Below are 24,494 nucleotides of genomic sequence, written 5' to 3'. Positions count from 1 at the left end.
CAATAATATTTATTCAGTTATCAATTGTTCAGGTTTCCTGAGCCTTAGAAATTTTCTATCCTGTTGACCTGAATTTCACCTTCTTAGTAAATGATACAGTAAAATGTACAGTAGTCTTTTCATTAAGCATTCTCTCTCAGTAGGTCAGATTTGTGACACAGTTTTGAATCCTCATATATCTTCTTGGTTGGTTTAAAATATGCAGTTTATTTTAAGCAACTGTTCAACAGCTGTATCTCATCCAAAATTGTGTGTGTCAAGTGGGCAGGTTTTTGTTTTAAAAGGTTACATTTTAGTTTACTTTTAACCCCATAAAACTGATAACCTGTTATTAGCTTAAGATTAATGAAATAATGAACAACAATAAATTCAACATAAAAAGTCTTTTAAGAGATGTCAAAAATGGAAAAAGGAACTTTGAAAAAAAATGCTGATTTGGAATATATATGAGCAAAAACTTCCTTATACAAGTTGAATGACCAGAAAATTAAGAATGAAAAGCAAATTGTGCCTTATTTTCGGTCAACAGTTTACTCTAAAGAGATGCACACAAAATAATTTCCATTGCTTGACTACAGAATATTTCTGAAGTGATATTTTACAGGGCACGAGCATTTTTATTCAAGGTAAAAAAACCTGACGTCTGATCAGACTGATTGTTGCTCATTCCTAGAAAAGTCTCACTAGATGGTGCTAATTCAAAAGAGTCTTTCTTTCCCCACCTGTTCAAACAGGCAACTTGAAAGGCAGGATTTGCCAGTGTACATTTCACAGTTAAGATTAAACCGCTGGTAGTAATTTTAACTACATCACCATGGCATTAATTTATTACCATTATTACTAAAAGCAAAAGTTACTTAAAGTTCTGTAGTTACAACAGTTATTCATTGATGTCAACAATAAAATATTAATCTTTTCCATGTGACCACAGAGTGTCTTATGCTATATATTAAGAAAATACTTAATAGGGTAGACAGTTTTGTAAATATGTAATACCCTGCCATATATAAAACGCAAGGTCAAGAGCAGTTTTGTGTCTATTGCTCCTCCAGCTGGCAAGGACTTAAAGCTTCACAGAAAAAATAGGCAGCCTCAAAAAGATGAGGTATGTTCAGGGAGCGACCACTTCCACAGTTCCTCATTAGTGGAAATGCTTTTTGGAAGAATCTGCAGTAATAATGCTCTTTGAGTGAGGGCCACTTTTAGCCACAGAACTGATGCAGCATTCCCAGACTGATCGGGAATAAGCTGTAATTATTACAAGAAAAGAACAAACATCCCAAAAGGAAAAGTTGAATTAGTCATGTCTGGATGTGAGAAATCCCTGTGTGTATGACCAAGCACAGCATGTAAGAGGCAATTCAAGTAAGCTGCAGACCCATACAAAAAAAATACAGGTTACATTTGCTTCCAAATGCTGGCATAGATGGAGTGCCAGGCATAGTGTCTATGAAAGGTAGAGAGATCTCACAGTGGCAGAAACACTGATTCAAATGACAGTCAAATAGGGCAGTATTCATCCTCTCTGTGCCGTTTCCCTTCTAACTCAAGACATAAAAACAAAGGAGATGCCACAGACAAAAGTAGCTGGCTTTTCATTGCTCCTAATTATGCTTCTCCAGGGTCCCAACACCTCTACTCATAGATGACATTACATTTCATAGGCTTAGAGAACTACAGTGCAGAATCATGGCATGCCTAGAGGAACTAAGTGCCATCTCATGGGCACAAGTGTGCCTACACAAAGCCTAATGATTTAGGATTTCATCCACAGTGATAAGGAAAAACTGATAACCCACCATTCCCCCTCCCCAATAAAAACCCCACACCTCTGCACCCACTGTAGTTGCTCAACTACATACATTCAATATAACAGCTTAATCATTCCAACTATGTAGAACAAAAGCATTCAAGAAATGTCTTTAGGTTGTGAAAAATATTACAAGACATTTCAAACAAAAGCATATCATTCTGAAACCATGTCATTCTGCTCAGTAGAAAAAAAATCCTGTGTACAGTTCCTGGAACTCAAAAAATTCAACTCCCTTTTTTTTCCAAGCCATCTACAGACCTGCTCCAGTCTGTCAGGCCCTCTGCATATCTCAGCAGGACTTCCTCTCTGTCCCTCCACAGTGGTAAATTCCTAAGATCAGCATCTCTCTGCAGCACTGACCCTCCATCTAATTTCAGACAAGAAAAAAATTATGTTTTCTCTCTTCTTCTGCTTTGACTTATACAAGTGGTTTATTAAAATGTATATATACCCTTAGGAATGAAATCTTCCTGAAAGATAAAATACAATTTTATTTTGTACTGTGTTGTAATTATTCCTGTACATACCAGAGAAACAGCTGATGATTTTTACTTGAGCCAAAATATTTTATAATATATTCAATTTACTTCCCATCAAGCCAACCAGGTATCAAAACCTAGGCAGTTCTACACCTAGTCTCTGCAAATAGCCGTAACATTTTCCTCTGTATAAAGCATCTGGGAAGGTTTAACTGCAAGACTTTTACATGATGAAGTTTTTGAAAAATGACCTTCTCTTTTGACCAGCCAAAGGGGAGTGGTGCTCTTTTAAGAAGATGAAGAAATTAGCTCAAGTAGCCATCAAGGCACTATGTCCCACACATCTAATCATCAAATGGTTTTACTTTCCTTAAGATAAAGTCAGAAGAAATTACATTGTCTTGGATCTTTACCTTCTAGTTGCTGAGCACTATGACAGTTCTGAATTGTACATCTCTATCTTTAACAGCACCTAAGGGTATAAATCCCCATAGCATGACAGCCTCAAAGTCCTAACAAGGCCCAAAAGCCTATAAGGCTTTCTTTTACAAGGGAAAATGCAAGTGGTTTGCTGAACTTTGAGTGTACAATAATCCAATGTATTCTGCCCTGTGGAGAGAAGACAAGCAGATGGGACTTGACATTGCTAAGCCAAGCTGTGCTGCATTGACCTTTTGCTCTCCAAAGCTCTCCTTTATCCTCAGAAATCATCCTTTAAAAACTGTGCAGGTATGGTACTGAAAAAGCAAAAAAATACAGCTCACATTCTCACCCTCTAAGTCCTGCATACCTGTGAGAATGTAACTTTAAAGGGCATTTATTTACATATTCCCAACTTATTCCTCTACTGAGAGACAGAACTATAAAGTCGGACAGAGAACCCCCCAGCCCTGACTAGTTGACAGGAAGATGGATGCTTTTTGGAAGCAATGTAATGTAGAAACAAAAAATGTTATTAACTCTTACATATGCAGGTAACAAAACTTTGAAAACTAAAAACCATGGTGTTCTTCATGTTTCTAATTTTACAGAAGTAATACAGACAGACTTTAGCACAGAGAACCACTCGTATTGAGGATAATATAAATATCTTTGTCTGTAAAAGTTAATGCCTTCTCCTATCCTGTATCTAAAGGAATCTTCCAAGTATAGTTTGTATACTGATTTTGTAAGACGGTGCAATGAAACACACTAGGCTTTTTATTTTGGTTTTAAAAGGCATTAAGAAAATTAGAGTGATTGCAATTTATTTGTAGAATAACAACTTCAAAATGAAATGCAATATTCTGAAACTGAAGTATTCCACTATTAATCTTACTGCACCCCAGAACACAAATTGAACTGCTACATGACTATTGCTTCATAACAGCAATTACTTCTCACTCATCATACCACAATTTATCTCCAGGACTCAGCAGCTTTACTGTTGCTTAAAGTTATTATGAAACATTAATTTAATAAAAATATCCCCCTTTGGTCAAGTACAGTAGCTGAAGCAAATGTTCCACTTGATCAACTGCTTTCTATATTACAAAGAAACCATAGAGTGCTCCACCCACATGTTTTGGTAACAAACAATAAATATCCACAGGACATGTCCACTACTCCTACAAAAAATAAATACATTTTGGTTTAATGTATCAAATAAGATTTGGAACAGTTTAAGGAACTATATAAATATCTGTTTGACAATAACCAATAGCAGTACTTCATAAATAAAAATGACAAACTGAGCTGGTCTGCTGCTTTGGTATGTCTCTGGTATGGTGTTATTGTGTTTTTTGATTCCCACAGAACAAAGAAAACAATGTTAAAATAAATATTAATGGAATAAGCTGAATTTAATAAACAACCTTTGAAAACTAAACTAACATTTCATTCTGGGAAGAGCAGAACACCAAAATTAAATTCCAAAAGTATTTTAAAATATCAACCTAATTTCATCTGGAAAAAAAGACTGTTGGAAATTTTATACCATCATAGGGACATTTCTGTTTTTTAAAGTTTATCAAGTTTTACGTAGTAAAACTGGAACACTAAGTTTACCTGTCCATTCCAACAATAATATTTCAAAGAAAATCTATTATAAGAGATGACACCATTTTGAAAGCTTGGCTAAAGTTTGCCTAAGGAGCATGCATGTCACATTTGTAAATTCCAGGTTGTTCAAAAAATTATTTTACTGGGTTACAATGAAAAAGTGTAAAAATAGTTAAAAATCAGAGTCACTGTGAAGTAACTTGTATTATTTATTAAACAAATTATATTACATACTGACCAGTGTCAAGAATTGAAGAGTCCATTCCCTATTATGGGTTATCTTTAAAAATCAGTCAAAGGGAAAAGAAGAAGAAATGGTTTTACAATGAAGCTTAAAACCCAGACTCCAGCTTTACTGGGCTAATGAGAGAATCAAGCTCCAGAGACAAAGGTCCTACAAGTAAAAGATTAGAGCAGAATAAATACACAATTGTTTGGGAATTGGAAAACAGAACACTATTAAAACTGAAGTCAGGTGAGGCTGAGCAGTGGTCTCAGCTAACCAGGACCCAAACCATGAAGACAGTTAAAGACTAAATCAACAGCCTCTAACAAATACAGTAGCAGTCTCAGAAAATTCATGATACACAGTTGCAGATGCTTATCCAAGCAAATATGCACTTGTATTCTGCACCAGTCTTAGCTTCATAGCTGAAGTACACTTCAGTAATCCAGTTCAGTAAAGACAAATAGAACGTAGTAACAATCATCTTGCTAGGCTCAGATGGCCATAGGATGATTCAACCACCAAATCCACCTGACATTTCAAGGATCCCCATGCTGTGAACTTGTTAGTGAAATAGTGTGGCAATCTTTCAACACTGAGGGAAGACAGAATGCCTATCATATCCCCAGTGCACATGACTACCATAATAATCATCCTACCACAATCAGTCTCTATCATTTCTCATCTGAGCTTCAGCCAAAATGTTCTTACATAGATTGCAACATCAGCCAGGAACTGGAATGATGAAGAATAGCTTAGAATCCACATACTGAGGGTAGCAGAGACCCTATCACCTTGTTCGGTCTCCTAGGAGCTCTATAATGCATGCAGAAATTTAATTGTAAGAACATATATCATTGAAGAACATTGTATAAGACTGTACTGTAGAGGTGCACCGGTGGCATATCGGATTCGCACCAATAACATGATTAGCAATTGGCTTTTTTTGGCCAGCGTAGCCAATAATGTCATCGATAAATGCCACTTGCGTGTGCACAGCTGCAGCATGAATGCAACCAGAAATACAGCCCAGCAGCTAGGAGAGTAGTGTCTGGCCAGTAAGTCTGTGTTGGGGTGGGAGGGGGGGAAAGGAAGGGCCATGGGGAAGGGAAGGGACATGGGGGTGGCAGATTGAGGGAGGGAGTGGGGCAGAGACAGGAGGAAGGGCAGACGCTGCCCAGTCAGGGCAGTGAATGCAACTGTGTGGGCAGCTCATCCGGGGTGTGCGGCGGGGGGGCAGGTAGGGGGTGTAAGAAGGGTGGGCAGCTCCCTAACATTGTGCACACCCCTGGGGGAGACATGGGGCACATGTGCCCCCTGGATTTGTGTGTGGGGCAAGGGCAGGCTGCCTGCTGAGGGCTCAGGGGCCCTGGCTGCACCGGCCTCTTCCCAGCAGGGGGCCTGGGCCAGTGTGGTGTGCTCGGCGTGGGCAGGCAGCAGCATTAGCAGGGGTAGCTACAGGGAATTTCGGGGTGGCTATAGCCCACCCCGTAGCCACTCCTCCCAGTGTCACCACCGCTTGCCCTGCCCCACTCCCTTCCCCCCCCCCCAAGCCAGCCCCCCCCACCAGGAAGAGGCCAGCACACCCCCTGGCCCTGAGCCTGCAGCAGCCTGCCCACTCTTACCCTGTGCACAAATTTGGGGGGCACATGCCCCCCATGCCTCTCCCAGGGGTATGCACAATGGTAGGGCCTGCCCTTCCTCCTGCCTCTGCCCCACTCCCTCCCTCAATCTGCCCCCCAATGTCCCTTCCCTCCCCCAGAGGTCTGCACAGTGACAGGGAACGGCCCACCCCTCCTGCGCCGCCCCCACCCCCCTGCAGGCCCCAGATGATCCACCCCACCATCACAATTTTCTGAGCACCATTCATTCAGAATCCTTACACGTGTTGTTGCCACAGCTTATACCACCCACTGTCATTCTGCCTGTTAGCCAGAAATGAAGAGCAACTCAAGACAACCCTCTTGCTCTTTTCTCTCTCAGGCAACATGTCCTAGGGCTTCCTACACAGGAGTCTTTAAAGCAATTCCACTCCTCATGTCCTTCAGAGCAGTGTTTCTCAACCAGTGGGTCACAAGAATATATGAAAGGGTTGCAAACAAACTTTAAAAATGGATCAAATGGATTCTCCTTTAGAGAAGAAAAACATGGCGAATGGTAGCTTTTCCCTTGCAGGGTGTCAGAGTTCCAGCCTGCAAGAGTGTGAAGGTGGGGCAGGTGCCTGCCGGCTCTGGGGGAAGCAGTCCAGGTACCAGGGCTGTGGCAGTGCAGGGGGGGCAAGAAGGAGGTGCCTCCAGTGGGGGAAAGGGGCAGGGGGGCCCTTCAGGACCAGTGGGGAGCTGTATGGCTGGGCCTGCAGCACTGGGGCTGGTGCCCATGTTCTCAGGGGCAGGAGCAGGGCAGGGTAGCTGGGAAACACCGCCTGGGAGGGGTCAGGCATGGCCCAGCCACCTGGAGAGGCACGGGAGTGGGCAGGGGGCATGCCAAAGGCCTCCCCTCCTTCTTCCAGCCCGTGCCGGGGCCAGATTCACTGTACCACCGCCCACACAAGTCGGAGCCACCATAGCCACTGTACGTCAGCCTGGGTGGGATGGGGACAGCTGGGGGCCCCCTCTGGCAGGGCTGGGGGGTAGGGGGCTATAGAGCGGGAGTAAGAGGCACTAGCAGGGCTGTGGGGGTTGTGGCTCAGGAGTGAGGGGCACCAAGGGGGCAGGGGACTGTGGGTTGGGAGTGCAGGGCACCAGCAGGGCTGGGGACTGAGGGGCATGAGTAGGGCTGAAGGGAGGGGCTGTAGCTTGGGAGTGAGGGGCACCGGTACAGCCAGGCAGCTGCAGTTTGGGACTGAGTTGTACCATCATGGCCTGGGAGTGTGGGAAACTGTGGGTTGAGAGTGAGGTGCACCAGCAGGACTGGGGAGGCTATGGCTTGGGAATGAGGGGCAGTGGCATGGGCAGGGCCAGGGCACCAGCATATCAGAGTTGCTTAGTGCCACAAAGCAGCAAGGGGAACAGCCGCAGCTAGACCCAGGTCCTGGTGAGCAAAGGTGGCAAGGGGAGCTCTGATTGTCAATGATAAAAAAACCCCAATATCAAATGCCAAAATATACAGGTATTTAGAATTTATTTTATGATTGAGGCACTGGAAGGCTTCCAAATTGCTTTAAAATTGTAAATATATCAATAAAACATTGTGTTCAATGGATACCTATATATATATATGAGTGGAATTTTAGTTTAATCATGAAAAAATGCGGATTTGGGGGGTTTTAAATCAGAGAATTTGGGCTTTTTTAAAATTAGAGAATTTTTAGTTTTAAAACAGAGAAAACCAGGATCCTTGCTGATCAGCCAATTAGTTGCAACTGGGAAGGCAGCTGCTCTATTCCTTAAGCCCTTAGCTGCTGTTAAGGAGTAGAGTAAACTCTACAATAACCAAACACAATCACTAAATTCATCACCATGTAGCAATACCTTACCATACCAGATTTCTCTGCTGCCACAGTGGCAGTAAAGAAAGGCTTTTCACTTCCATCAAGCTCACAGCTGCCCTGAAGTTGAGTAAAATCATTTGCATGACTTGACAATTATTGAGGATGCCTTTTTAAAGCCTAGAAAACTTGTGAAGAATTAAGTAGTCAAGATATCACAAACAGGATCCCTCTACTACTGTGCTACAACAAACACATTAGCAAGCACAGTGTATCCCTTATGGATTTGAGCAGTTGATTTGGATCATTTAAAACAACATTATTTTTTCAGGTAAATACAGTGCTCGTTAAAACAGCTATACAGATGACCCCACTGAACAAGATAATCTACCTATAATCTATGTACAGCATAACTAGTTACAACGAAAGCTTTCACAATACCTTGCCACCAATTTACCTCAATCCTGACCTTGAAAGCAAGGGAGAGAGAACAGCCTGTTAGAGCTTGTCAATTAATGCCAAATGTAGAAGCAGTTTTTCCTTTGTGAACACTTATCCAGAAGAAATGAATAATAAAAACACTTTCAATAAGCATATTTTTAAATATTTTTGTGGGAAATCAAACTGATTGAGAACAGAGGTAAATTTAGACAAATACTGGCTGCTTAACAGCACCATAAATGTAGTTAAGAAAACACAACAAGGTGTGAAAATGAATTCTCATATAAAATCCATTATCTAATATTTCACATTCACATACCTGATGGGCAGACATAGGCTAAACCCAGTATTTCCTAAGTCTGACCCCTGCTATCCACTTTGTACCAAGAGAAATGTTAAAGTGGCAAATTGTGTTAAGATCACAGCTAGCTCACATAATGTCTGCTGTACCTTTTATTTTAACTATAAATGTCACACTTCATCATGCAGCTGTCAGCTTCTTTTAATGTACTAAACTCTATCATGTAAACACAGACCTGACACGGCATAACATACCAATTAAAATAAAAAAACAAGTTAGTTTTGACACCATATGATCAGGTGGCCATCAACAACAAATAAAATAAATCCAAAAGTGCAAGAGAAAGAAAGAGTTACCAAAAACAATTTACTTTTTTATCAGTATTTTAAATAGTGTGCTTAAATTTCATATTGTTCCTTTTAAAAAGTTACAATACCTAATGTTGCATTCATACCTTTACTTCCGAAGAGCAAGTTATATTACATATTTAAACAAAACCTCACGACATTTCTAAAAAGGCTCTATTCAAATTTGTATCTACATAAATACTTAGGCATCCAAATCTTGAGGTTTTCACCAATATTGACTGAATACAATCCATGTTGTATCTTTCTATTTCATTTCTAATCTGTATAAAAATGTGATACTGTAGGCATGTTGAAGACCTTCTGCTCTTCAATAGTAGATGAGGGGACTTATTTATACTTGTGTGCCTATACCAGTTATTTCCAACCAGGTGCCAGGGTACCCAGGGGTGCCACAAAATCATGTGAAGGGTGTTGCGAGATGTGAGGAGATAAACAGATAAGCCCAGGCTCATGCAACAGTCCTACCTGACTATTCTCCCACCCACTCTGCCCAGCCCCTCTGCAAGGAGGTAAGCACTGAAATAAGTAAGTTAGTCTTTGAGTTTAATGAAGACTACCTTGAGTCTAAAAAGTTGAGACTCACTGGCCCATGCTATACTTCAAATATTTAGCACTGAAATCAATCCTATATTACAAGCCTGATTTTAACTAAAATTAAAGCAAACTGCCTGAAAGTTCACAGGATACTATTTTTTTCTGGAAAGCATATGGAATATCAGGTTTAGAACATGAAGAACATTTCAAAATAAAGGATATTTCTTTTTGGAACACCTTCCTAGTGTGTTCTTTTACCTGCCTTAGCAACAAATATTTCTATTCTGCTAGTCCTTGTGACCACTGTCGCCCCCTTTCAGTAATAACAGTAAGTTGAGAAGTCTCAGAATAGAAAAAAAAGGATTGCTGTTAACATAATTCACAAGAAGTTGACACATTCACTACAGAAATCATCCATACCCCAATACGGTGTTTATAACTCTGCATGGCCCCTGCAGGAAGTAGTCACAAAAACGTTAATTAACTACTAGGAAAAAGGGAGCCAGATGGAGCAATAGGAGTGGAAGGAAGGCTGGATAGGCATTGAGAGAGGGATACTATAATCAGCCCACTTTACAGACCATATTATTGGAAAATTCTCCCACTGTGGGGAACAGGAAGATGGAAGAATTCATTTAGGGTGGGATGCACAGTTCTATTCCTTCCTATTTCCTTGCACAGGGACTCCCCTTGACCATGCTTTCCCTTTTTTCTTTTTTTAAACTGTAAAGAAATTCAAGGGCAAAAACTCCAGAAAAGGTGACACTAATATTTATCAATATTAAATCAGACAAGTTGGAGGTATACTTATGAGTATATTCACTGTTTGAATAATGTAACACTAATATTTGACATTCAGAATTAAGGTTTACATGAAATAAATACAACATTCCAATTATGAAAATGGAAAAATAGAGATAAAAATCATACTAAACAAATTTAACTCTGCCTATGTATCTCCATCCCCTAGTACAATTAGAAATCACTAATGTACATCTGGACAAAACATAAAAAGTACCATCCTCCTCTGAGGATTAGCAGAAACAGATTACTGTTTCTGAAGTTATTAATGTCTTAAGGACCAGCCAGAAAAACAATGACTGAAGAGACTAATGACCAGAGGCATGTAATGCATATGATGGTTGAAAGGTGAATGCTGGTTCATACACTGATGCAAATACCCTATTCAGCCAGAGGCTACACAATTTGCAGAGTCATGTTAAGCTTCCAAAGGCCACAGAGACTAACCAATTTTGGACACACTTCGGCTCAGGGCCTTAAAGATGCTCTGTGGAATGACTGTGTGGCAGGGACACAGCTCATTCTCTCGGCATTTCAAACACATTCTGAATGTCATACAGAGTAATGTGAACTACACATAAGGACAGAGAAACCAAGAAAAGAGTTGCAAGATTACAAGAAAATAATGAATTATACTTCCTACCTGCACTTCGGAGATTAGGGTCTAAATCTGGCATCTCTTTACAAGCTTCGGGACTGACACTGTAGATAGATGCTCCTGCTTCATTGGCAATGCTACAGAATAACAATCAGAAAACGGAACAAATCATCAAAAATCCACAGCTGACAACAAAATAGACTTCAAATAGAAAAGTAAATTAGGTACTTATTTAGTTATTTTAAAAATCTATTTTTAAGTATCATTTTTCAAAACATTTCAGATGAGCCCAGTGTTTACAAAAGGGAAGCACCTGGTCCCAGTGAAACAACAGCGCAGATATATTGACAGGATCCCTAGGTAGGCTGACCTATTCCTGACCTTCCTTCTCAAGTCCTAGGCATGTCTGTCATGCCAACGTCTGCAAGAATTTTGTATTGTTGAAAAACGGGCAAGACAGACAACCCTCTACTTTTGAATTAAACAAAAGATCTAAACCCACATTTCCCAAAACAAGAAGGAAAAAAAAAAGTCTATAGCTGGCAATCTCATTGGACTACTTACCTCCTCTGTGGCAAACAAAATACTACATGCATCCAGAACATTTGACGTAAAACAAATTCATGCAAAGCAAAGTGTTTAAAAATATTCAGTGCAACTGAACTTACATATATCTTGAGCAATAAGAACTCTATTAGCTTCTTGGCAAACATAAGTACTCTGTCCTTCCACCAAATTAATCCATCAGTATACATTAATCTTTACAATGATCAGAAACTGATTTAAATCACGTCTCTTAAATTCAGATTATAAAAACAAGTCCCCTTAATTTCATCCAGGGTAAAAATACACATACTGTATATTTATAATCAGAAGTTCTCTTACATTGAAATTTTGGCTCCACTAAAATCAACACCAGAATTCTACTCATTTCAATGGGGCCTGATTTCTTCCTTGACACACATGGCACTATAACAAGTATCTAAAACTGTAAAGGGACACTACCTATTCTAGGCCTGCTTTTCTTTCCATCTCATTTCTTCCCTTGTCTCTTCCACAAGCTGCATAGCCATATTCCCCAAGAGGCAGACCTTTCAGTAAAGTTAAAATTACGAATACTGAAATGCAAACTTACAAGTAATAGTATCAACTTTCCATTTTTTAGCATACTAAATGCTCCCATTTTTTGTATAAAAACAGATGTGAAGTTGTATAAATGACTAAATTTATATGATTTTAAAAAGGAACTTTTTGACTTTTAGAAAAGTTGAGGAAAAGCTCAGCAAACAAAAATATATTTCAACTCATCATTACAAGTTTTTGACAATAAATAGCTAGAAAGCACAACACTGCTGTCTAAAGCTATAAAAGAAAGGTACAAAACTCTTTAGTTTATATTAGTTTTTCAATCAAATCAGGAACACAGTAAAGTGTAATACACACAGGTCAGAGTTTATGATCGCTAACTCTCTAATAAACAGTCCATTACTACAAACAGACTGGATCTTCCAAATAAATGGAAAAGATCAGAATTTATTCTTTGTTATAGCAATGATGACTTCAAAATTACTGGTGTTACACAACAGAACTTCACCACAAGCTTGAATAAAGAGAGTGAAAAGGAACATTTTTTTTTTTACATTTTTCTACAGGCATTGCTTCATTAGGCACTGCATGTACAGATACAGCTTAAAATCTATAGTTTACAATAACTGACCAAATCATTACAGAAACTGAATTTTGAGAAACTGTCATCTCATAAAAGCAACTGCTAAAAACCATAGCTGTTGACAGAAGTTCAAGAAAACTCACATTCCTGGTACACTGGTAGTTCCACAAGAATATAACATTATGTGTGAACAACGTAAGAAATATATTCTAAATATAGCACCTGGCAAGCTTGCATTCTCGTAAAGAAGAAAATGCTTCCAAAACCCCACACAGATTAGCAGTATGTCAATAACTTTTAACTAACCTGTCTCTTCAGTCTGTGTTCCTTAAAAAAAAAATCCAAAAAATAAGCCTGCACCTAATTTTTATATTTTATGCTCTTTCCATCATACTGCAGTAGATTAAATGCTCTAAACATTTTGCACATTTTACTCAGCTGTATTAAAGTAAGATTCATTACTGCACACAGTTTATTACCTGGGTCCTGCTCAGCATGCTGTACAGTGCAAGAACTGAAAGTGACTTGACTAGGCATTCAAAGACACTCAACAGTTTATTGATACTCATCAACGCTATGCAGATAATTTTACTGAGCTCTGTGAACTCGCTGTGGCTGCCTTGTGCTTTTGTAATATAAAACATTCACTCCAAATTTAAGGATAGATGTTTCAAGAATTCATAAGCTAAAGAGTTAAAAAAAGAAAAAAGTAAAACTTGGGCTGAAAAAGCATATTTACTTTCCCCAAAAGTGAGGAATTGTACGTGCACTATTCAAACAAAACTTAAAGTTCTGTATAGTCACATTTTTTTAGATACAGAATATGTCATTATAAATTGTAAGTTTACATACACAAAAATGTTTTTGCATGCATGCTGTCATCCTATAAGATACTGAGTGTATAAGACTCCAAAGGAGGCAGAGCTTCTACTCAGCAAAAAACACAAAAAAGCTCCACACAACTGTCATTCAACTGAGACTGGAAAATCCAGACATAAAATAAAACAAATTATCCAAAGTAAATGCATACGGCAACATATCCCTGATACACCATTCTTTGGTTGGTTCACCCAGCCTCAATCAAGATTTTATGGACTTACTAGTGCTTACAGTACAGTTTTATTTTGTTTTGGGGTGTTTTTTTTGGGGGGGGGGGGTTGTTTTTAAAGTGAAGTGGTCACTGATGTGTAGCTGGCAGCTACACCTTAATTTATCTTACCTTGATCACAGTACTACTGGTACAAGGGGAACAGATTTTTATTTTTGATTTATAGCTGGAAAGATCACTCACTTGATTCTTTTTTAATGATATAACTTACTTACAAAAGGCCAGTCTATAGTTATTCATATTAATTGCTCAGCTAGTCATATCACTCTCACGCACACACGTCTCTGTGAATCTTGCACCAATTTCAAAGCAAGCATAGAAGGTGGAACTCCTTTTGAAAACAGTGAGAATTATGTTCACTTACCGCAAGCTAAATCTGGTCCAAACTTGTTTTTAAGCCTTATGCTCAATGGACGTAGATTTGATTTTACAAAAATTTTAAGCGGGGGAGAAAAGGTTTTCTAAGTGCCTAGGTCTTGCATTAGAAGGCTTTTAAGTCGCTTGAAAATTTTACCCAACATGAAAAGCTGCACTATTTAAAACTTAACTTTGTTTCTACTTTTATTTTAAAATAATGCACAACAGGGTACCCTATTTCCTATGTATTACTGTAAAAAATCCCATACATGTTATGACAGTAAAAAAAAAATTAAAAAGTCACAATAACAGGTAGCAGTATAATTAAGAGAAATAGCAATATACTGCAATTAATACACAAGTTATACTTGCACAGTAAACAGCAGCACTGGGTACAGACAAAATACACGTGAGAATGGAACATCACATAGATGAATGATGTCCCTATATGTTGCTGCTTGATAGCTGTATCAACAAGGGAGGCTAAAAATGAAGAATATGACTTCACAATTGCAGTGTGCCTCAATCTATCGTATAGGTGAAAATGGGATCTTCTTCCTCAGTAGGGCCGTATTCAACTTTTTGAAGTTGGAAATACACATGCTTGAACCTCACTTAAATGACCATAAACCACTATGCAGTTTCTTAGTTTATGTTTATTAATTGAACCAACAAATCTACTGCTCAGCACATAAAACCTTGTTCACCGTACATATGTCATTTACGGTTAGCAAAAAGATGTGTTCTAAATACTGCTAAAATAAGGGTTGTACTTTAAACATACTGCACTAGCACCACCTGGTGGTGATATAGTACTTTTGCTAAGATCATTGCTTATTATTCCCTTCTCTATAAATGGAGAAGCCTGTTCTAATATTCACTGAAAGATTTTTCAGTCCCTCTCACAAATATGCCATACTTGGTATACTGTGCTAATAAAAATACATAAAGCATTCATTCCGTCTTTCTCTCCCTCTCTCTGGTTAATTTTTAAGGAAATAGGAACTGGTAAAAGAATCACATAAATAAATACATGGGTAATGAAATTTATTCTAAACTCAAAAATCCATAAAAATAAAAAGCATATTTTAAGTTTAATCATACAGCCATTTTAAATTTTAGCTTTGTGCATGTGTGTGCTTCTGCGCCTAAACATTGTATGTGCATATGCATACAGGAAATACATTTTTAATAATGCTTACTCTAAATGCCTATACTTCACTGAATCCAAACATTGAAAATATTTTGAAATATTAGCCATTATCCTTCACAACCATCCTATGTGCACCAAAACCAAGTCATCTCTGTATTTATAATGGTTCTATAAACATTTTCTATAAGTGCTAGTGATTTTATCATCTTTTGTCTAGAATCAGATACATTATTAGATTCAAAATCCACATGACAAATAGGATGGCTTTGGCCCATCTTGATCTAATCTGCCTTTTCAGATCTCCATTGCACAAGTGTTTTACCTTGATGTGGCACAATGTAGGTAGGAATTTGCATTGATGTACATTTGCTACAAAAACAATATTAGTTATAAACTCAATGAATCTAGAGAGGTCAGCATAAATAAGATGTCTTTATCTTGTCAGTATATCTTCACCCCACTGAAGTCAAAGGCAGTTTTTGTCATTGGCAGGGTTTCAATCTGGGTTGCAAAGTCATGCTTCAATGCTGAATGTGGCATAATTTTATTTCTATAATCAAACATTCATTTTTGCACTGGTGAAACTGTCTAAGACTGATGTTAAACTTATTTAACATCAACTAACATATAAGCTCTTCATTTACTTTATGGCCGCAAGCGGCAATATCTCCCAAGAAATTTAGGTATTTATGACCAAATATCACTTGACAGATGCTCCTAATTAACTGACCAACCAGTAGTCAAACACTTAAACAGCAACTACCATAGTCTACCAGATGTGAAAATTATCATAATAAAAAAGGGCTGAGACTTGAGACACTCTGTAACAAGTAAGTGTTCATATCTTACTGTATTTACTCAAATCCAAGATGAGATTTTTTTTCCTCATTCCTCCTCAGATTCCAGTACATGGCAGGGGGCAAGGCTGGAGTCACAGCTCCTGTCTCCACCCCTACAACCTGCTCCCTGTAGCCTCTGTCTGCTACCCCCACCCAAATCTCACCACCTACTGCCCCTCCACAGTCACTTACCCTCAGCTGCAGCATCGGTTCAGACTATGGCCCAAGACAGAGCACATAGTGGACCTGGCCCCTGCCCAAAGAGGCATTAGCGATGGCAGCTCTGGCTCCCAGGACTGGGGCCAAAGCCAGGGCTGCTGCTGCTGCTCCTGCTGCCTGGCTTGGTAGGGCCAGAGCCACCACATGCTCTGTCCCCAAGGCCAGAGCAGGGCCAGAGCTGCGACTGAGGGCAAGCGGCAGTGGAGGGAAGGCAACAAGGAGTAAACAGGGAAAGGGCAAGTGACCGGGAATCAGGCACTGAGAAATACAGTCACCATAGAAGGCACAGACACAGGAGGGGGAGGCATTGGGGAACACAGGCACAGAAAAAGCAGATAGCAGGAGGGAGAAGTGGGTGTGTAATTATTGTGAAATCATCTTGGATTTGAGTAAATACAGTAATTCCACCAGAAGGTGCTACTTTAGCAGTTACATCTAAATGCAGAGCAAATGGAACTCTTTGAATGTCCCATCAACACAAACCACAGTCCTTTGTTGTATTGCTTTAGGAAACAGAAACAGCTGCAGCATCCCTGATCTTATAACCAGTGAAACGCATCATTTACCAGCTGAAGGCATTACAAGATGAAATATATTGCAGAATTGTACACTTTGGTAGATTTGGTTTCTATCAGTGTCTGAATATCTGCACACAACTCTGTCATTACACAATTTGTCACTATGTTACTGTAAATAGCACAAATTATATTATGGTGTTTTAAAACCCAAGTCTGATTTCAGAGGACCAACCACAAAGCATAAAGATTTTCCAAAAATATTCTAGCTGATCATTTCAAAATAATTTCTGCATCCACTGGCTTGAGTTCTGGATATGAGACACAGTGCTATATTTATAGTGCTATTAGGGATCTTTTTCCCTAATTTTAGGGCTAACTGTTTATTTCCTCTTATAACAAGGGAGCATCAGCACTTAGGTATCTTTTAAAAAGTTAAGCTTTTTCATTTACTTTTTTTGTAGCAAATTACATTGACCATCTGAGACCATATTGGACACTGATTATCTGGGTCCTATAATCAATGTATAATACTAAATAAATAAATATGTACTGCAAACTCTGTAGAAGACGCAAATAAATCTAAGATAATCAAGGTACTGATTCTAGAGGGAGCAGCAATGCACATTAACTAAATTCTGATTTCATTCTTTTACCAATTTGACTCTCCAGCAAACACCACAGTTGGTGGTCAAAGGAAAGGCTGGACCATGGATTTCTTGGTCTTGTTTCCTTTCCTCCTGTTTGTCATTTTTCTGCCTCCGTGACAAGATGCTTTTTCCCACAGTAAGATGTGCCTTCTCTCACAAGGTGTCACCATTTAACCCTGTCCCGGGCTAGTTTTTCCCAATTTGTGGTGTCAATGCCACACTGCTTAATGTTTGCCTTGAGGATGCCTGGATGCACACCTTCCTGGGGTTATTTGAGTCTTCCCAGCAGTCTTTCCTGCCCAAAGCAGGAGGGCTGGACCCAATGATCTCACGAGGTTCCTTCCAGCCCTAAACTTCTGTGAATCTGTGATTCTGAAATCTATACCATGCAGACTGTCCCCACCTGGAGCCACTGTAAATCACTTCTTCATGGGTGCAAGAATTTAAGCTGCCATAAATTACAAGAATGGGGGCCTAATAGTATTGCAGTTATTGCATACCACACCCACCAAAAAGACAGGTACCTTGTTTGGGGAAGGTGGAATGAAGACATTTCCACGCCCGCCCCCTGCCCCCAGTCTTCCCTGCCACCACACCAGCTCATCCAAGCCTACACCCTATAGCCACATGGAGCACAGGTGTAGTCCTATAGGCAGCATTACTCTCCCTCCCGTGCTGCTCAGCAAACACAGTTACTGTCAACTTGGCTCTGGCTGTGAGGAATGTAAACCTGTGGCAGTTGACCCTGCAGCAGGGAAAGGGAAGTAATGCTGACAAAGAGACTTCAACCCTGCTTCATGGAGCCAGTGTTTAGCCCTGAGTGAGTTGGTGTGGAGCACAGTCCCTTACCCACGTTTCAGCACCCTGTACCCTCCATCCTAAGGCAGAAGCAATTCTTATGTTACAGAAAGCAATTATTATGTTGTTACCCTAACATGGAAATCAGTTTCCTCACATAAGACCGACACCCCAATTTTGGATAAGTAATATTCAGGCAAACAGAATGCAGTGTGCAAATAAATACAGGCATATTTGAAAATCAAGTTCATAATTCAACAGTGTACTTAATGCCACTTTTCCTTTTTTTGTACATAGCAGTTAAAAACCATTAATTTTCATCTTATTGTTGGAACTTATCTATTGGAAGGAACTGAATAACCATTGCTGCTACCTTCACAAACCTTTTACTTATTTTGCAAGTGCTAAAGAGTTTTTTAATATTAGAAATTAATGATTGCATGTATCTTCATTTTAAATATGCAAAAATGTTCCTGTGCAACACGTAAAGAGACATAGTTGTGGCTTCCATTACTCATGTGTATCTTGGCAGAGGATTCAGTGAAGTAAACTGAATTAGTCTGGATTTATGTACAACAGAGCAGGACTTGGCTCAAGATGCTCACCACCAGTAAAATTGTTGCTTGATCAAGCTAGTTAATTCCAAAACGAGGCCACCCTCTAGGTTTTTGCTCCCTCTATATCTTCCAATATGTTGCTGGAAGTTTTGGCTGTGAAATGAATACCGATGTGGTCCATCCCTCATATACTTCATACTCTACATTTTGAAGTCAAAACATATTGCTAAGCAGTTTCCAGTCTTAGTCGTCTTTACGTATAGATGGAAAGATCACAGAGGTAGCGCATAAGTGTTGGCAGCAGGGAGGCACAACTCCATGCCAGGCACAACTGACTCTGAGCAAGCTGAAGCCCTGCAGTCCATGTAGAAATTGCACCACTGTCCGTGCCCCCACTGATGCTGGGCCCTGGCTCTGGCTGGGCTGCAGCCCTGCACCACACTATCAATGTAGAAATCTAGGGGGACATGTGCCCTCCATGCCCCCTCAACATATTGCCAATGAAGGATCATATACACTACTGAAATCTAATGTGTAGCTTTCCCCACTCCTCATCGACCTTGCTTTCTTCATATGGTTAGAACGCTTAAAACAAAGTGAATGCTCACTTCTGCTAATTGGCAGAGACTACAGTAATACAATGCATCAGGCTTCTTACTTGGCTTTGTTGACTGCAGATATATGACCTTCATCTGACATGCTCAACCTCAATGCCTGGGGGTTGGGAGCTAAAGTCTCTTTCTAACTCTTGAGATGGCTAACCTTGCTAATGTTTTTCTAACTGTATCTCTGCCTTCACGATGACATATTTCCAACAATTGAGATTACTGTAATTTAAAAAAGATATTTGAACCAGAGAGAAAAATATTTAAGAATAACTCCTGCATTGCTCAGTCACTCTGGAATGTGGAAGATAGAATCTCTTTATTAGAAGGCACTTTCAGGGCTATTCAATATTTTCTTCAGAATCCAGTCTACAGCTGAGATTAATAACAATTTTGAATACTCTATATATTAAGTCCTGTAAGTATTGCAACATTACAAATATACATCTTTATATTATGCCAAAGGAATATTTTTATGCTGCATTACAGGAAAAGAATGCTAGAGCTTAAAAATGTAAAATCCAGTATGCCTATGAAGTGAAAACTGAATTTCAGCACTTTCCCCAATAAATTTTAAATAGGAAAATATAGAGAACATGAAAGCTTGTTTCAACTTCACTGCTTCATAATTTTGTGAAATCTCCAGAACCAGCATGTAATTCAAAGCTTTCATTACAAAGAAAGGCATCTTAGTAGATATACTATAAAATGAGAAAGTTATAATCCACGATTAAAATATGCAGGAAAAAAATCCATGCCTGCCTCTCTTTTCACATAAATAATTACTTTAAAAACCTGGACACACAAAACCTACACTACACCCACAGGCAAACAATTCTGAAATAGAGCTAATACAAGGCTAACAAAACAAATTTCCTATTATGTGCAATTCCACCTCTCTCCTAGTATTGCTCTCTCTTCTCTCTCTCACTCCCCTCCCCACCATTAAATTAAAACAAGTTAAGCTAGTGGCTTTGTTGGACAGACAGCTTAGGGTTCTACAGCCCAAGGAAACCAATGGGGCAGGATCTGTTCATAGCAAGATTTTGTTTGGCAAAACCAGGATATGAATTTGGATCGCCAGCTCTAGTAATTTTAGGTGGCACATAGTATGGATCCCTGGCAGACATTACAATTAAGACACAATTAACCTGTTTGTCATGCCCTAAATAGCAACCCCATCACACATTCAAGAATTAATGGTGGGACAAAACAGGATGCCAGCCACAAAAATATTCCACAAGAGATGAGCAACACTTTTGTAGACAAGGTTCTTTGGGGAAATCTGGCTGGTTTCCATTGTTCTTTAAATTGAAGGTGTGGCAGGGGTAATCAGAGCCAGCTCAAGACTCCACTGTGGTCTTCAGGCTAAGACTGACAATCGTCTGATTGTTGGTTCCAGCCTTAGGGATACACTAGAGCTAATTCCAGGCTCCCATGTAGTCCCAATCCAAGCTCCAATGTAGTCCCAATCAATTTACTGCAGGTCCCAGCCCCAGGACCACATCAGAATCTGAAACTAGTTCTAGTTATCCTGCCATACCTTCAGTTTAAGGAGATATGGAAACCAGCCACAAAAAATGTTACACACATCTGGAACCAGCTCAGCTGGCCCCAGCCACAGGACTGCTCAGGTTCATTTCTGGCTCTGGGCACCTAGCTTTCAAGCTGCTAGTGCAGGGAGAAGCCTGGAGCCAGGGTTCTTCCTGTACTGGCAAGTAGCAATGGTGCCATTGGGATCTGATCCCTGATCTCAGAATTGCACTTTCCGCCATGCATGGGTGGCATAGCAAGAAGCACAACTGTTGGGATCTGGGATAAGATCCCATCATAACATTAAATAAGTGTGTGCCAACAGCCTCAGAACAACATTCTAGTCAGAGAAGGATGTCAGTTTTGTACTTTTACTACATGCTTGTTTTGAAGCTGCATCCCTTATAGAACTGGAGTGTACCTTAAAGGGAGAGATAAGGTGTACATTTAAAAAGGAATCTCAACCTGGAAAAAAAGTGCCTTTAATTTTTTCTTTTTTTTTTTTTTTTTTTTTTTTAAACTGGGCCCTTTCAAAATAACTTTTGAGATCACACACTGGAGACATTAAAACTACATCTCACTCTGCAATGCTGTTGAAAGCCTGCTTTACAAAAATTATAAAGGAGTCCAGAAGAGTCGGGGAAAGTTTAAGTATAAAGGCTTGCAGTCAAAACTCTGAGCACACATAATTGACAAATTAGTAAGTATACCCCCAAATGCAATTACAGCAATAATTCTCCTTAAAAGGTACCAACTTCCCCACAAACTGAAATTATGGCATTAGTATATAAAAAAAATCAACATCCCAGACTCTCTCTGGTTTATGTGCGGGCCGGGAGCGACCCGAGCCCTTTTCGCGCTGCACGCGGGCTGTGGCCAGCAGCCCGGGCACGCCGGGTCAGAGAGGGAAGGCCTTCAAGCTGGAATTAGGCACAGACGCGTTGCGGTAGTTTAAAAGATTGTTTACTTACACCGAGATGGCAGTGGTGCAGGCTGGAAAACTTGCTTAAGTTGCGGTTACAGACAGAAAAGAAAACAAAACTCGAACCTGCAGGGCACGAGGGTACGTCGCATAGGGTTCCAGCGACAGGAAAGTAAACCTGCAGGACTCGAACCCGGGTAGAAGAGCTCTGAGATCGGTCGTAAGGGCTCACACGAAGTTTGCTAGGCTCCACGGGTCCGGTTCTCTTGCGCGCGGGAAGGGATACATCTAGTAATCTATCGGCGACGGGGAGAGGCTAGAGGCTGATCAGACCTCTGTTGCCTGCTTGAAATGCGCTGGGTCCATAAGGATCCGCAGCGCTTAGAGATCTTCACACAGCGTGAAGTCTCCTCCTCCCTTGTTCGTGGAGTCCTCCAACTTGGGCGGAAACCACTCAAGCCTTTTATACGGCTAGCAAGCCAATCACTAGCCGCCACGTGTGAATAATTTAGAACTGGCCAATAATGGGACTCAAATTAGCATACAAATGGCGGGAACTCTTTGCAACAAGCATCTCTGTGCTGCAACAAAGAAATGCACCCTGCAAAGAAAGCTTCAAATTGGCGGGAAATTCTCCCTTGCACCGGGGTTCTCTTTTGCAGCAGAAAACTCCACCGTGCAAGGAAGCTGCAATTTAGCGGGGACAATTTAGCAGTGCCGAAGCACACACAAACAAAAATCACACCCTTTGGGTTGTGACAGTTTACACCTTAAAGTGGGATCAAAGTGCTGACTTTACATTCTAATGCCCCCCCTAAAAGTACTTAAATGCAATAAAAAGATATTTTAAGTATTTAAGCAATTATGTTCTAAGATATGCAACCAAACTCTTTAACACAGAAAGTTTACCAGCACCATGGGTAACAACTTGTGGCACATGAATTAAGCATAAAGGCTTTCCTAAAAAAGCACATGAAACTTTGAAAAATATAACACAACTCAATTACCCTCTTGATTTTGGAAAAAGGTTTCCTAGGTCTGATACCTATCTATAAAGAAACCTACCTGTTTCTTTTTATAAAACAGAAGAGCAAGATATTAAAATAATTGAGAATTTTAATCTTAATTTTGCAAGTACATCTATGATGCCAGAATTTTTTCTGCACAATATTAAAAATGGGGATGAGACGACTGCCTGGAAGGTTCTCTTTTTGTCTTCTCCTCCCCTTAACCCCCCTTCCCTTTACCCCCTCACCCTGCGCACACACTTCTACCAGAAGAGTTAAGAAGGTTCAAATAAATACTTTTTTAGTTTTAGAACAAATAATTATTTCTAAATTAGATGCAAGGCTAAGAACCCTTAATCGAAGCAAGAATCCTCTATCTTACTGAACTAATATTACAAACCATACAACTACAGCACTGGAATCCTTTATTCATTCATCTATGAACCATGCCCTCAGCACATCCCTGTAAACGGAAGAACAATCAGATATCTGTCTTCATCTTGTCTGAAAATGATGACATTTTTCAGTAAGAAAAGGGTCCAAATGGCAGGTGTCAAAGAGTTTTAGCTTCACACGTGGTGCTAGGAGGCAGAAAAAACAACAGCAGCGTGTGGCCATGTCAGAGCTACACAGTAGCTGCCATACAAGTGCGTATCTGAAAAGAGCAAACCTCATAGTCTGTTAAATCAATCTAGTGCCAGATGCTGTTATCAGAACAAAGCTGGTGCTGTGGATTCATCCCCAGGAGAAATACACATCCCAAGTCTACAGCGAAAAGCAAAGACCTAGTATGGCACCTCTTGAGCCTAAAGGTGACAGTTACCTGCCTGCACCCCCACTGCTTTTATTGACAGTTTTCAAAAACAGGTTGTGTCACTGCTCATAAAAGAGTATGACTTGAAGCTTCTTACTGCTGTTGCAAACAGCTTTATAAATTCAAGCTTTCATGTCTAAAATCTATTTCCAAAGTAGTCATCCAACTAAAGCAATAAATCTTTCACTGTGACTTTGTGAATTAAGCACTGTAGTAAAGCACCAGTTTAGAGACAGAATTCCAGCCATTTCTTTCATTCTTCCTCCCTGCCCACCAATTCTTTGCATCTGTCCTTTACTTTGCATCTAGGCACTAAAAGCTCCTTCCACAACATGGAATAACACCTATCATATGCCACATTGAGAAAATCAGGAATAGAATATCAAAGATTTTTTTTTCTTTCCCAATAAATAACTTCCTTGGATTTATCATTTTCATTTAAAATTTAACCACTGCAATTAAGATACACCCCCCAAACCTCCAAACAGAACATATTAAAATTAAACACATTCATACATTACTCTGCAAACATTATTGATCCATAGCTAAATAACATTGATTACTCAACAATTTAAAGAGAGAGAGAGATGCTAAACAGGTGGACATTATGGAGGACAGGCTGAAATTCTCATTAAAAAAACCCAAAAAACAGTCATCTCTGCAAGCTGCTACCTCCTGCATAAATTTTAAAATTCAAGTCCCTGACCCTGGAAGCACCCA

General features: G+C 39.8%; 1 protein-coding gene across 3 annotated transcripts in view; it reads right to left on the bottom strand.

Moving 5' to 3' along the window:
• The window catches only part of SRBD1 (S1 RNA binding domain 1), a 216,416-nt gene that overhangs the window by 97,302 nt on the left and 94,620 nt on the right, over positions 1 to 24,494 (bottom strand). For all 3 annotated transcript variants that reach the window (XM_025204932.1, XM_006014738.3, XM_006014737.3), the window contains one exon: positions 11,074 to 11,165. In XM_025204932.1, the coding sequence (XP_025060717.1) occupies positions 11,074 to 11,165 (92 nt within the window). The remainder of the gene's footprint in view (positions 1 to 11,073; positions 11,166 to 24,494) is intronic.

The sequence above is a fragment of the Alligator sinensis genome, unplaced genomic scaffold (assembly GCF_000455745.1).
Source record: "Alligator sinensis unplaced genomic scaffold, ASM45574v1 scaffold131_1, whole genome shotgun sequence".
In the NCBI taxonomy this organism is placed as follows: Eukaryota; Metazoa; Chordata; order Crocodylia; family Alligatoridae; genus Alligator; species Alligator sinensis.
This window is presented reverse-complemented; position numbering and strand designations above follow the sequence as displayed.